The sequence below is a fragment of the Lipomyces japonicus genome, assembly GCF_038497905.1.
Source record: "Lipomyces japonicus strain CBS 7319 unplaced genomic scaffold V1514scaffold_1, whole genome shotgun sequence".
Lineage (NCBI taxonomy): Eukaryota > Fungi > Ascomycota > Lipomycetes > Lipomycetales > Lipomycetaceae > Lipomyces > Lipomyces japonicus.
In genome coordinates this window covers 114,453-127,479 of record NW_027117813.1, presented here as the reverse complement: position 1 = coordinate 127,479, position 13,027 = coordinate 114,453, and the positions used below count along the sequence as shown (strand labels likewise).

General features: G+C 41.8%; 5 protein-coding genes across 5 annotated transcripts; 2 read left to right on the top strand and 3 right to left on the bottom strand.

Annotated features, from left to right (window-relative positions):
• Positions 1–34: 34 nt before the first annotated feature.
• V1514DRAFT_274242 (DNA-directed RNA polymerase III, subunit Rpc31) lies at positions 35–828 on the bottom strand (the record flags this gene model as incomplete). The annotated part of the gene is made up of 3 exons (XM_066924848.1): positions 35–360; positions 418–643; positions 718–828. The coding sequence occupies 3 exons, from the start codon at positions 826–828 to the stop codon at positions 35–37; spliced, it is 663 nt and encodes a 220-aa protein (XP_066786073.1).
• A 407-nt stretch (positions 829–1,235) lies between these two features.
• V1514DRAFT_1639 (uncharacterized protein) lies at positions 1,236–2,730 on the top strand. Its single transcript, XM_066924537.1, has 4 exons — positions 1,236–1,556; positions 1,627–1,855; positions 1,920–2,349; positions 2,405–2,730. The coding sequence occupies exons 1-4, from the start codon at positions 1,330–1,332 to the stop codon at positions 2,536–2,538; spliced, it is 1,020 nt and encodes a 339-aa protein (XP_066786072.1). The 5' UTR covers positions 1,236–1,329; the 3' UTR covers positions 2,539–2,730.
• Positions 2,731–2,780: 50 nt separating this feature from the next.
• Positions 2,781–5,577, bottom strand: V1514DRAFT_323193 (P-loop containing nucleoside triphosphate hydrolase protein). The gene is made up of 2 exons (XM_066926196.1): positions 5,255–5,577; positions 2,781–5,186 (listed from the first exon to the last, which is right to left on the bottom strand). Exons 1-2 carry the CDS (start codon positions 5,499–5,501, stop codon positions 2,923–2,925), a joined length of 2,511 nt encoding a protein of 836 aa, XP_066786071.1. The 5' UTR covers positions 5,502–5,577; the 3' UTR covers positions 2,781–2,922.
• Positions 5,578–7,874: 2,297 nt separating this feature from the next.
• On the top strand, positions 7,875–8,208 carry V1514DRAFT_317139 (uncharacterized protein; the record flags this gene model as incomplete). Its single annotated transcript, XM_066925826.1, has 2 exons — positions 7,875–7,965; positions 8,024–8,208. 2 exons carry the CDS (start codon positions 7,875–7,877, stop codon positions 8,206–8,208), a joined length of 276 nt encoding a protein of 91 aa, XP_066786070.1.
• Positions 8,209–10,769: 2,561 nt separating this feature from the next.
• V1514DRAFT_287286 (uncharacterized protein) lies at positions 10,770–13,026 on the bottom strand. The gene is made up of 5 exons (XM_066925216.1): positions 12,787–13,026; positions 12,500–12,733; positions 12,389–12,446; positions 12,241–12,316; positions 10,770–12,176 (listed from the first exon to the last, which is right to left on the bottom strand). Exons 1-5 carry the CDS (start codon positions 12,903–12,905, stop codon positions 10,945–10,947), a joined length of 1,719 nt encoding a protein of 572 aa, XP_066786069.1. The 5' UTR covers positions 12,906–13,026; the 3' UTR covers positions 10,770–10,944.
• Between the last annotated feature and the right edge of the window lies 1 nt (position 13,027).

The following is a 13,027-nucleotide window of genomic DNA, read 5'->3' as shown; positions in this document are numbered from 1 at the left end:
ATGTACAGTCAAAAAAATGCAATCACTTGGTGATTTAGTAAGCGGCTTCATCATCACCGCCGTCGTCGTAGTCTTCTTCGCCGTCATCAAAATATCGTTCGGCGTTGTAATCACCTTCCTCATCTTCGTCAAAGTCGTCTTCCTCATCTTCATCGTCATTACCCTCGAGTTCATCCTCTTCTTCTTCATTCAATCCGACCGGGCCGTTCTCTTCGTTTTCATTTACATCGTCTTCAGCCTGTTCAAGTGATGCCTTGAACTGCGCCAGGTCAAGACGCCGCCGCTTCGGCTTGTTTGATGACGATGACGAAGAAGCTACTCCAAGAGCACCGTGCAACTCTGCAGGGAAAAACTCCATCACTGAAAAAAAAAGAATTGTTAGCACGTTGCGGGCCTGAGTAGAAAGTTTGAACTCACGGTACGGATGATCGGTCACTGTCTTGCCAACCCTGCGCTTTTTAAGATGACGGTCGGAATAGCGTTTAATGCCATCGTTAATCCCGCCTTCGTACTCGACCACGCCTTTCTTACGTTCGGTCACGTAAAATGCCGAGTCCCGCACGTCAAGTTGATATTGCAAAAACTGGCTCACGCACCGCCGTTCATACTCCGTCAGGCTCGCTTGAATCGGTTGCGAAAATTTCTGTCACCACCATTAAAGTCAGTCCCAGATCATGAGCTAAGTCATTGCATTTTTGTTTTTTTTTGCCTCCTTACCGGATAGAGCTCTGTAGGTGTAAAGTCTGGCTTGATGTCTAAACTGAAGAATGACGGTCGTCCACCGTCACGACCGGCACCACCACCGCCTCTGCCGCCTCTGAAGGCCATTTAATGCTGATATATAATCGTCTACTCTGTCAGGGTTTGGCCTTGCCTTGCCTATGTGGGCGTAATATTGAATATGTGCACTTTGCAGTGAAATTTGGAATCAGTTTCGCCCCGGGACCGCGTATGCGGCCGTGCCCACGCCTACGCAGGGCAGCCCTAACACGCGCGTTTGTATATATAACGAATGGCCTTGACGCTTCCCTTTCACTCGTCCCCATCGTAATCATCCTCAACCTCGTCTTGTTCTACTTCATCGATCGCAAGGTTTCTAAGGTCCTACCTTCATTTTTTTTCTTTATTTCGCAAAGGTGAGTTGGGTTTTGTTGGTCAACGGGCAAGAGGGCGGATTGGTCCGATTGGGTTGTGGCTTGCTGGGCGATGATGAGATCATGCGTCATCGCGAACGGGCCCATCACCCGCACCACACACTTTTGCCTCGATCACCACTAACTTCGTTGCTGCTGAGGCTACAGACACAGTTCTAGACACATATCTGCAATAATGGCTGAAAACGACACCGCTGTTATCGACTCTGTTGTCTCCAAGCTTGAGACCACCACCATTGGTGAGGCTCCGGTAGATTTTAAGGATGACACTGTCACGGCCCCGGTCGTGCCTGCGGCCGAGATCCCTATCGAGATCCAGGAGAATAGAAGATTATATGTCGGGAACTTGGCTTACTCAGTCACCGATGATGAACTTCAGCAGTTTTTTGCCGAACTCAATCCGTGCGTACTCCACACTTTATTTTGAACTTGTATTCGTCACGATGCTAACTTGCTGGTTACTTTTTTTTAGTATTCTTGTCACCGTGTCTGTCAACCCACGGAATAATGTGAAGGGAAATGCTGGCTACGGCTTTGTTGATTTGGCTTCCGCAGAAGATGCTCAGGCCGCAATTGAGCAGTTCAACGGCAAGTCCCTGGCAGACAGGGTGCTTTTCGTCAGATTAGCGCTTCCTCAGAGTGAAGTTTCTGCCCGAAGAACTCGCAACTTTAAGCGTCGCGTCAACGGCCGAGTCTTTGCTGTAAGTATTTCTAATCACTTTTTTTTTATTGTGATTGAATCAAACTGACTTTTTTTCTATGCAGCGTCGTAACAATAACAAGGCTGTCGACGCTACCGAGAATGCCTCAGAGGAGCCGGCTTCAACAGAAGCTGTTGCTCAGTCTGAGCAAACCGCAAGTGCTGTCACAGATGAAAATGCGGCTCCTGCTTCTTCAAAGCCTGAGCGCCGACGAAAGCCAATCAGACCAAAGAGGACTGGACCAAAGGAAGGTACGCCATCGACCACCACTGTATATGTTGCCAATCTTAGCTACAATGTAAATGATGACGGGCTGAGAGAGTTTTTTTCTGCTTTCGAGCCTGAATGGGTTCATGTTGCCACTAGGCGGCTCCCTGCTCATGTTCTCAACAAACATGCGGAAAGGGGAACTACACCAAGGCTTAGTAGAGGTTATGGATTTGTCAGATTTGCACAGGAAGAACAGCAGAAGAAATCTGTCGAGGAACTAAATGGTAAGCTCCACACAGACTGTACTTGAATATTTTTTTATACTCAACTTTTTTTTAGGCAAAGAACTAGATGGCAGAACTGTGTCGGTCAAGATTGCTGTTGACTCTCCTAACGTTGAAGTCAAAAAACAAGAGAACGAAGCTGCCGTGGTTGCTGAGCCTGCTGCTCCTGCAGTTGAGGCCAGCGCTTAATTAGTTCTATTCATCGTCATTTTTTTTAATGTTTTCTTTACCATTAATGGTAGTGTTCTTTTAATATTAGCTTGCTAACATAATCCATTTTTCCTCGTGTTTTTTTTTTGTTTTTTTTTACGTTTTGAAAGTGCTAGATCACTGTGTCTAATACTTTTGAATTTCCGCCTTTGTTTTTCTACTCTGCGACTTAGATCGTTGCGTAAAGACTTGTAAAACTTTTTTTTACCATTTTTCTCTTTTTCGTTTCATGATTTGTATTACATATCTTATTTGTATATTTCGTTTTCAAAAAAAAAGAAAAGTCTAGTCTCGGAAAAATGACTAAAAAAAGTGTTCTATATACAATTACAAGTTTTGCTAAACGGTTATATGTACAAAGGATTATGCATAATGCTTCTCCCAGATCGTGTTTGCTCTATCTTTGGATGTGCGTTCATACCTTTCAAATTGCATCAAGAACGAGCCTCTTCCTTGGGTTATACTGCGCAGGTGACGAAGATATCCAACCATTTCACTCAACGGAACCTTAGCCCTGATAAGTTTCTTGCCTAAATCATGTCTAATGTTGTGCTTGCTTAGATGAAGCGTATGATCCGGTGGCGCGTAAACCGTGTCGGCATTTATTAAGGCTGCTGATGGTTCTGAACCTTGCGCATTCAACAACGCGGTCTCGTCGTCGAGCGCGTAGACCCTGCCGGCACGAGTTGACGACAAATCAGACATGACGGAGCCGATATCTTCATCGTCCACAATAATGGTCACATCCATGACTGGCTCCATTAAAACCACGCTGTCAGCCGGCACGGTGCCGATTGCGCTTGCGATGGCGAACCGTGATGCCACTGCGACCGGCGACGCGTTTACCTGCTCGGCCGGCACTTCGACCTTAGACACGACAACTTGCACATGATTCAACGGCAGGCCAAACTTGCTACCGCGAGATAATCCGGACGTGACGCCAAGCCTGATGGCGTTGGAGAGCTCGGTTTCGTCAATTTGACAGGTTCCTGCTGCCACGGTTACATGTTCGTAATCGAGCGTAAGGTAGTTTTCATCGTTGAGCTTGATTGACGAGGACAATTGTTGCTTTAGATCTTCATCAGCATATTCGATATCCTCTGGAATCGGCCGCAAGCTAACAGTCACGGTAGTACTGGCAAGCTTTTCCTTGACAATTTTCGAATACGTGTAACTTGTCTCCTGCGATTGCCCAAACCCGGTATCAATCGATTCCTTAAACGCGATCTGAACCTTGCCAATCTCAGCCTTAACTTTCATGTCACCAATCAACCGGTCACGAGCAATTTCGAGATGCAATTCACCCATGCCACTTAATTGAGTCTGTCCCGTGTCTTCATCAACCGTTAATTGCAAACTGGGATCTTCCCTGATCAACATTTCTAATCCGTTTTCCAAATTCTTGGTTTCAGAAAGCGTTAAGGGTTCAACCGAAGCGAAAAAAACTGGCGATGGCACTTTGATCGAGTTTAGCGACATGGTCTTGGCCATGGTGGCCAGTTTTTTGCCCTGCGTACTCTTAACCGCGCGCAGGTTAAACAGTAACGTGTCCCCAGTGCGGACATTTTTTGTACCTGAAATGACGCCGATATGACCGGTAAAGATATGGTCGATATCGACCGAAGCATCGGCATACATTCTGCTTAATTTTAATGCCTTTTCTGAAATGCCGTTGGACGTGTTAAACACGGTCGCGTGCCGGTCTAATTGGCCGCTGTACACGCGAACAAACACTTGAATCGCGCCGGTGCGATTATCATGCGTGACTTTAAACGCCAATCCGCAACCAATCTCCGGTACCTTGTCTACGGCAAATTCCTGGCCGGGCTTGTTACCAGTGAAAATCGCGACTGGTCGTTCAGCTGGTGAGGGCAGGTAGTCAATCACGGCGTCCAATAATGGTTGCACGCCGATATTTCTAAAACTTGCTCCGCAAAGTACGGGCACAACCTGGTTTGCCAGCGTGCACCGCCGCAATGCGGCCTTGATGTCAGCGGACGGGATCATCATGTGATCTTCAATCTCCAAAAATTTCTCCACCAAGACATCATCCAGTTCGGTCAACGTCTCAACCAACGCAATTCTTGCCCTTGTTGCCTCTTCAAGATCAGTACCTTGTAATTCGGCAACTGAGTACTGCTCGCCGTCACCGCCAGATGTCCATTCAATGGCTTTCATTTCCAGCACGTCAATCACGCCGACAAAATCGGTCTGCGTCATGCCATTGCCACCCTGTGGTGCGGATGTTTTCCATAACGGCATGTTAATAATGCACGTGCGTGCCTGTAACTTGCCAGCAATTTCACGCACGGTGCGGCCAAACCCGGCGCCTTCGCGATCCATCTTGTTGACAAACACGATTTTGGGGATCAACATGTCCGATGCCTGCTGCCATACCTTCTCGGTCTGGGCCTCGACTCCTTCCACGCCATCCAAAATCGTGACCGCGCCGTCAAGAACCCGGATTGATCGAATAACTTCAAACGTAAAATCGGCATGACCTGGCGTGTCAATCAGATTAATCCGGTGTGAATTCCAATCTAAAGATATTGCAGCCGAAGTAATTGTAATTCCCCTGTTTCGTTCGGCTGGTAAATAATCCATAACCGTATCACCTTCATCAACATCTAATAACTATTGGTTAATATACACATATATGTACAAGATGACTTTAAAAAACAAAATGTATTCATACTTCCGATCCTCGTTGTGTGTCCACTGTAATACAACATTCGCTCCGTAGTTGTAGTTTTGCCGGCATCAATGTGAGCAATAATTCCAATGTTTCTCACTTTTGCAATATCAACCTCACATTGTGGAATCTTTTTTGTCGCAAATGCAGCACTTCTATACCCGGTTCGTCGTGCCAGTGCAAGCGTGCTCCACCTTGTTTGAACCAGCAGGCATTTCGCCTGCTGCCATAACAAACATGGTCGTTGCATGATCGAAACAAACCAGCAAGAAAAAAAAGTCCTTAAAATACAGCACTTATACTGATTATGAAACGGTATTACAACGAAAACGTGAGAGATGAAAATGACCGGGGAACCGAAAAAAATATATAATTATATATATTCAAGTTGACTAATCAGGAGTACCCCTGAAAATTAGACTTTACGCAAACCTAAAGTGTTGGCTTCAAGTCCGATGTTGACAATTGTTGTCCGACATCAATGAAGGACATTTCATTCGTATTAAGTTCTTGTTGGTTGATCCAGCACTGTACAGTTTTTACACATAGCTTTCTGAATGTAGATGGAGAATTAGATCAGTTATGATTAAAATGTCGCACCTTGACTTGCTCTTGATTTGCGACATTTCAATGCAATCGTTGAAATCTTCAATCGGTACATTCTCGCTGACTTTAGCTGTCGAAGCCTGACCCCGACGAATTTTGATGAATCTGCAGGCCGCCAATGCAGGACATAATAGTTCTCGTCTTTTCTCAGATTTTCGTTTGATAAACGAACATTATAGTGGTCGGGGATCACGGTCTGCCGCAATATTTACATGAAGCCCGTTACCGGATTTATCTTGTTAGTGACATGTAGTTGAATATTTATTCAGACTTACTGCACTCTTGCTTTGTCATGAACTATCCAATTCCTTTTTTTTATCTCTCATTTCGGGGTTTTTCCTCATCCACTCCAACATTCCCTGGATATGCTCATTCTTCATGTTACGTGGCTTGAGAAAAGATTTTTATGGTATAGAGATAATTACTCGTTCATTACCTGAGTCGACCTATTTATGATTCCCTGACTGAATATTACCCTGACAGGTTTCATAAAAGCTCTTTATCTTTTATAACTTTCAAACCCTTTACAAACTCTCACAACTAACTTATAAAACAGGGGCAATTACAAACCGGTCAGAGAGGGTCCCAATATATGTGGATTATTATGAATCATTCAGTAGACAGAATATATTAAAATGGTCTAATAACATTACTTATTCTGTCAGAAATGCAAACAATTAATATAAAACAAGTAGCTTTATGCAGTTTACATCATGATCAATAACATATACCCTAGACATACCCTAGACGCTTGTATTGTCCCCTGACATTTACAGACTCCTATGATGGACCCTTTATCCGACGCTCCACTTACGTGCCTGTTAAACTTGTAGGTATTACAGTTGATGCATGGTTATACCGTTTCACTTGAATTTAAATAAACATAAAAATATAAAATAATAAAAATTTTTAATCCCAATCTTAACAGAAGGTTCTGTAATATTTACACCATTAGTTTTTGTTATAGGAGTTTTAACTATTATTTATACTAGTTTAGCAACAATAAGACAAATGGAAGTCAGGGAGGTCTCTCTTCTCTGACTGGGATAGATAAGGGCAGCTATCAAAACCCAACAGCCTCATAGTCAGAAAAAATGACAAAGGAGGCTAACACCCTAGACATCTGTCAGTACAAACAAAAAAAGAGAAAATATAGAAAACCAATGCCAATTGCAAAAAATCTTTGAGTTCATGTATTTTAACTTTGTGACTGGCATGTTAATTTGGAATTTTATCGGTCTTGGAGGTAACGGATATTTATGTTTAGTGTGAGGAAATAAGATAGTTTTGAGAGCTACCAGCCAGTCCCGCGGACCCCATAATATTGATTTCAAATACTATAGAACAATGTTATATTATCACCAGTTAGTAATGTCCAAGCAGAACAGACTGTGACATGATGTTGGGTAATTATTTATTTACAAACATCTTTCATCAAGTAGCCAGTGAGTTAAATCCAACTTAATATTAACTCTAATCCGGCCAAAACTCCCATACGTCACGTCATACGTTCGACCATGAGATCCATTGAAGAGCTAGGAGACGTATATGACACTGACTTATATATATCATATCCAGGAGAATGTATTTGAATATACATACGTCATCCAGTGTCTGTAGGTGACACGTTCAAAAACGGTCGCTACGAAATTCATCACAATCTGGGATATGGAAGTTACTCTACCGTTTGGCTTGCATTTGACAAACAGTATGTCTTGTTTCAATAATCACATGTTTGCTTATTATTAAATAGCTCTAAATGACGTACCGAAAGATTTAATCTATGAGTTTTGTTTAAAATTCTGAAAGCCAAATCTTCACAGAGCTCTTGTGAAATAATTTTTCAGAATTTCGCTATACACGCGAAAGGCAATCTTTCATCGCATTATGTCGTCCGATTGCTTGATGCTTTTGTTTACAACGGGCATAACGGAACTCATCAATGCATTGTGTAGGAATTATTAGTTCCAATTGCCACCACGGTGATAAATGACCTTTATGACAGATCTATTGTCACATGAGCTTGCACTTCGATTTTCAAAACACTTTTTACAAGTTGTTTTTACAAGCTGTCAAATTTATCCATGAATTAGGTCTAGCACATGGAGGTAATGCCAGTGGTCTTTGAAAATGCTACTTATTGTATTAACTGCTTTCCAATTGCAGACATCAGCACGAACAATGTGTGCTTGACTTCCACTCGATTGGCCAAGTTAACTAAGGAAGAAGTTTTTAAAATTATTGGCATACCGCAAACGTTACCACTGATCTGGCTTGACAAAAAGCCATTGGATAACAGTATTCCGTCACATTTAATTGTGGCAGTAAATTCTAAGTGGGTAGACTTATGAGGGAAAGGTCTTGATATTTGTGTCATTGACTTTGGACATGCCTTTCATCACAACAAGCCTCCTTTACAATTGCCGTGTGTATTTGAGCTGCAAACGCCCGAGAAAATATTTGAAGACCGGATTGATTACCAAGTTGATCTGTGGGCCGTGGGATGCACAGTGGGTAACCTGTTTCGAAAACATCTACTCGGTCATACTAATTGTTTAATAAAATATCATGCAGATTTATACATTCATATTTGCACGGCATCCATTTTTTTGCGGTAACCATTGCAGGCTTAGTCAATACCATGATTGGATTTGTGGAATATCTGCCGGATGAGTGGAATTCAAAATGGGAACTTTTGGTGAAAGAAGAGGCCGACTCATCGTATTTCACAGAGAAATGTGAATTATTTTTTCAATCGTTTCATGATATTGTCATTCAAAGTTATATTTGGACTTACATCTTCTAAAGTTTTTGAAGACTCATTATCGGGAGTGTAACAAGAATTTTAATTCTCAAGTGAAGGATGTGACCCTCGCACCTTTGTTTCCGTTATTAGGGATTAGTGAGGTTTGGACCTTCAAATAGGATCTCAGCTTCACGAGCCTTGAGTTATTAAAAACTAAAATTTCGATAACAGTGATGCCAATTCCTATTAAGCAACGGAGAAATTCGGTAGTGGGTGCTATCTATGGCTTTAAAAATTTTGCCATTTAGTTTTGATGCTCTCACACCATTTTTTGATCTTTTCGTGGTACTTTATCTGCTCGATGACGACGGTGCCACAAACAAAATTTATGACAACAAATTAGTTTTTATTCTTGACCAGTTATCGTTTCAGTTCAGCAGCAATTCTGCAGTTTAAGAAATATCTTAATGCTATGATGTTCAAACAATTATTAAGCCTAGCAGTAGTTTGATGTTCAATGTCGACGATGGCATTTGGAAAGAATTGCTTATTTTAAAAAATACACGCTATGCCGTTGTAAGTGATTTAAGTATTCGAGCTAGAAAGGTCATGAAAGCCGTTAGCTTTGATAACGAATATAATGATTTATTGGGTTTTCGGTATCCTTTCGAGACTCCATTATCTGATTCTATGACAGAGCATCAGCAGATAGTAAATGCTTTGTTTGATCAGAACTTCTCATCAGACGCGATATTGGATCTGTTTCATTATGGTACACGTCAACCTTCGTTGGAAAACAAGCTTCGCAAAATCACTATATGGCAATTTTAGCACTCGGTTTGACCAAAGTTGTTCCAGAATTTTTGAATTGCGCAGATTTATTGCCATTTATTTTTTTTTCAATTGATTATTAATCTGGATAGCTAAGTTAAGTCTAATACATAGGATTGTAGTTCAATATGAAAATAATACATGTACTGCGGGTAATGTGGAATCCACAATTGACCACAGCAAACGTGAACACGTATTACGGTTTTGTTTAATGCGATAGGTGTAGATGATTTTGCATTATTAAATGGTATCATAAACGTTTTACTAATGTCTTGGATTGGAAATTTGTGAATTCTACGTTTTTGTCCACCTTTTTGTTAATTGTAATAGAAGTGAAAGAAACTTCACAGTGATGAACCATTTTTCTTTCGCTTTCTATAGGTTTAATACATTACAGTAAGCAATTCATAATTGGTTCGTATTTAAATTCGTAAATATAATAGATAGGCCATAAGATAACAGCAGTACAATATTTATGATATAGAGGATATTATAGAAATACAACAAAGTCAACCCATCCAAGGTACATCGCCAGCGATGACCTGTAAGCAAAGAACTATTTGTCTCAAGTCCCAGTTTGCCATTTTGCGATCATGCTTGACCGCGCGCATGATGTGATCAAAATCCTCGTAAGCCAAACCAGGTTAAATGCTTTCCGAATAATAACTCGGCACAATGCCGAGCATGGCACCAAGAATCGCAATCGCTCTGGACGGATATTTCATGAATGACAACGTCATCGTACTCGTCCAATGCAAGCAGCTGCCACCGTCGTTGCCACAATCAAAATGATAACGGTTTTCAACATCAACCCTGTTGATGCTGCTGTCGCCGTCTTCGACTTGATCGTTGTTATAAGCCTGCGCCTGCGCCACCTTTTCGAGTTTTGTTTGCAGCATGCAAAATTTGCAACCTGGAAGACATATCTGAGCGGTACTGGTGTCAGCAGCGCCCGCACCGCTGACGAATTGTGGTTGGTCGCCGTCGTGATTCGAACAGGCAACGCCCGTATATCTCATTATCACAGCCAAGACGTGACCAAGCGTCATGATTGCAACCTGCGAAAAAAACTGAAGCACAAAATAAAAAAAACACCAGAAATTAAAAAGTCTTGATTAGTAGAGCATAGAAAAAGCCATGAGTGACGTTGTATATGTAACAGCTTTAAAAAAAATGTATAATAGGGAGAAAAGAGTCTTGATCCGCTCGCGCGTAGATATCTACACTTATCTTGTATTAACTTTCTAACGAGATTGCAAAAACCAAAAATGTACCCATACGTCAACTTTTTGATCTCATCATCTCAAAGATTCTCATTATATTATAATTAAAAACACGTCATCATTACTGTTCAGAATAATATTCATTTGTCATGTATATGATATACAATATATATTGTCCTTCCAGGCAGGATTTCCGGGGTGACAGTGTGACATCTACATCTCGTGAAATCATATATTTTTTATTTTAGAAAACAAAATAAAAAAAAAAAAATTATTTTTTCCATTCTTCACAAGTCCAAACCTAAATCTATTTCCACTCCGAAATTCGTGCTGGCAATCACGTCGTCCACCGCGCTCAAGGGTTGCTTAACAAAATCTTCTGCCAATTTTTTTTGCTTGATTTGGCCCTCCACGGTCTCAGCCTCTTCAATATTATCGTCCGCTGGCACATCTCCCTGACCGGGACCTTGAATCTCTTCCGTGTGATCGTAATACATGCGAGCATTGGTCTTCAACCGGCTGAACGGATCTGCCGACACAAAAGACTTGTTTTGCAACTGCTTACGTCGTTCCTCTGACGCCCGAATTTCTGCCTTCCTAATCTCATCCTGGTTCGCACGACGATTGCGCTCGTTAACTCTAGAAAGTCGCTGTAAAGGTGAATCATTCACAGTGGATGACAGTCTCACGGTTTGCCGCTCGTCAATGTCAGCCAATTGTTCTTCAATCCGCGCAACTTCGTTTGCGTCATTGTTGCTTTCGGCAATAATTTTCTTCTGTTCCAACAACGTTTTCCTCATGACCGAATTCCCCCGATCGTTGGTCGATAGCTTCTGCCGCGTTTCAATCATTAGGTTAACCTCTTCCGGCGTCAGAGTTCTGTCCTTCATCTTCTGTAACTGCTGAGCCTTAGTCTCAATAAAACGGACACTAGGAATCGCAATTTTTTCCTCTTCCAAAACTGCTTTCCACTTGTCAAACTCTGCATCCGTAAACGGCCTATCACTTAAAAATCCCATGCCAAACGTTTTTTCGTTACTACCAAAAGCACACAGCAAGTTTTGATTTACTGTCCGATTCATGAACGTGTACGGCTTGGTTTCAATCACGGCTTTAACCTGACACAGCCGATAAGTTTCTTTGTTTGTGCGACGGTCGACTCCGATATTCATGCGAACAAATGAGTCCACAACGACTCTTTCAAATTCTGGGTAATGACAAAACTTGGCAAGACTTGTTCTGCCAAATTTAACCTGATTGATTAAATCAACATTCAAAGTTTTAGTTGGACCCGTCGATTCAGCCCATTCGACTTCTTCGTTTTCATCCGCATACTTGTATGCTTCATCTTCGCCTTCGTCTGCTTCATCGTCTTCTTCATCATCATACCGTAGCTTGACTACTGGTTCGTTATTCGATCTTTGCCTGTCACGAACCGTCTTTTCTTCTCGCTTCTTTTTTAATTCCGAAAGTTGGTTTCTTTTTACTGATGAACCCTTGGGTGTGTCTCGTGTGGAACCTGCAAGAAAAAAAGAATAGAGTGTTATTACAGATCTGTTAGTCTGATTGATAACTCAACATACTTCTTGTAGCTTTTCCCGACCGCTTGCTATCTTTCAACCTTTGCGCGAGATATATACGCTCATTGTATGCTTGCATCTAAAAAAAAAAAAAACCATAGTGTCAGAATTCGTATTCATGTAAACCAGTTTTAGTCTAACATTAATCTACCTCCTGAGAACGTTCAAACAAGATTTCTTCTCTCTGAATCTCTTCCAGTGATTCAAGCCTTATTCGAGATTAGCCCCAACCATTCCATCTTGAAACTTTAATACAACGAACCATTTCCGATCTTTTTCATCCTTATACTTGTCCATTATCGGATACGGATGAACAAATTCTTCTTCCTGCTGCTCCTCATCATCTTCATTTTCGTCCAGCTCAGATTTGTTTCGCCTCCGAGATTTAGGCCCAACGTCTAAATCATCAAGATCGTCCTCGACATCTTCTTCGTCCTCTTCATCTTCTACTTCATCTTCTTCGCCTAATTCAAGATCATCATTATCTTCGTTATCCCTACATCTGATTAGTCCAATTGGCTCATAAGGATCTGCACGGGAACAATTTACTTAGTCTTTCGCCTTTTTGACCCGCCTGTGCTGCTTCGCTTAGCAGATCTCTTTCGCGATGCCGTATCCTCTCCAACATCACCAGCAAGTGCCAGCAAATCCTCGTCCAGGTCCGACATGGTCAATTAAAAATAATACTACTAATAATGATAGTAGTAGACGAATACAATAAATAACACTAGAATGACATTCTTCACCGCATCGCCACGTTATATTGCAACGTGCTAATACAATCCATTCC

Bases quoted from the DNA above. Each gene is read 5' to 3' on its own strand.
- V1514DRAFT_1639 (XM_066924537.1), top strand. From the start codon at position 1,330: ATGGCTGAAAACGACACCGCTGTTATCGACTCTGTTGTCTCCAAGCTT. The intron at 1,856-1,919 runs GTAAGTATTTCT...TTTTCTATGCAG, and splicing joins TCAACGGCCGAGTCTTTGCT to CGTCGTAACAATAACAAGGC. The intron at 2,350-2,404 runs GTAAGCTCCACA...ACTTTTTTTTAG, and splicing joins ATCTGTCGAGGAACTAAATG to GCAAAGAACTAGATGGCAGA.
- V1514DRAFT_323193 (XM_066926196.1), bottom strand. From the start codon at position 5,501: ATGCAACGACCATGTTTGTTATGGCAGCAGGCGAAATGCCTGCTGGTT. The intron at 5,187-5,254 runs GTATGAATACAT...AATAGTTATTAG, and splicing joins ACACACAACGAGGATCGGAA to ATGTTGATGAAGGTGATACG.
- V1514DRAFT_287286 (XM_066925216.1), bottom strand. From the start codon at position 12,905: ATGTCGGACCTGGACGAGGATTTGCTGGCACTTGCTGGTGATGTTGGA. The intron at 12,734-12,786 runs GTAAATTGTTCC...AATCAGATGTAG, and splicing joins TCAAAAAGGCGAAAGACTAA to GGATAACGAAGATAATGATG. The intron at 12,447-12,499 runs GTTCGTTGTATT...ATCTCGAATAAG, and splicing joins GATGAAAAAGATCGGAAATG to GCTTGAATCACTGGAAGAGA.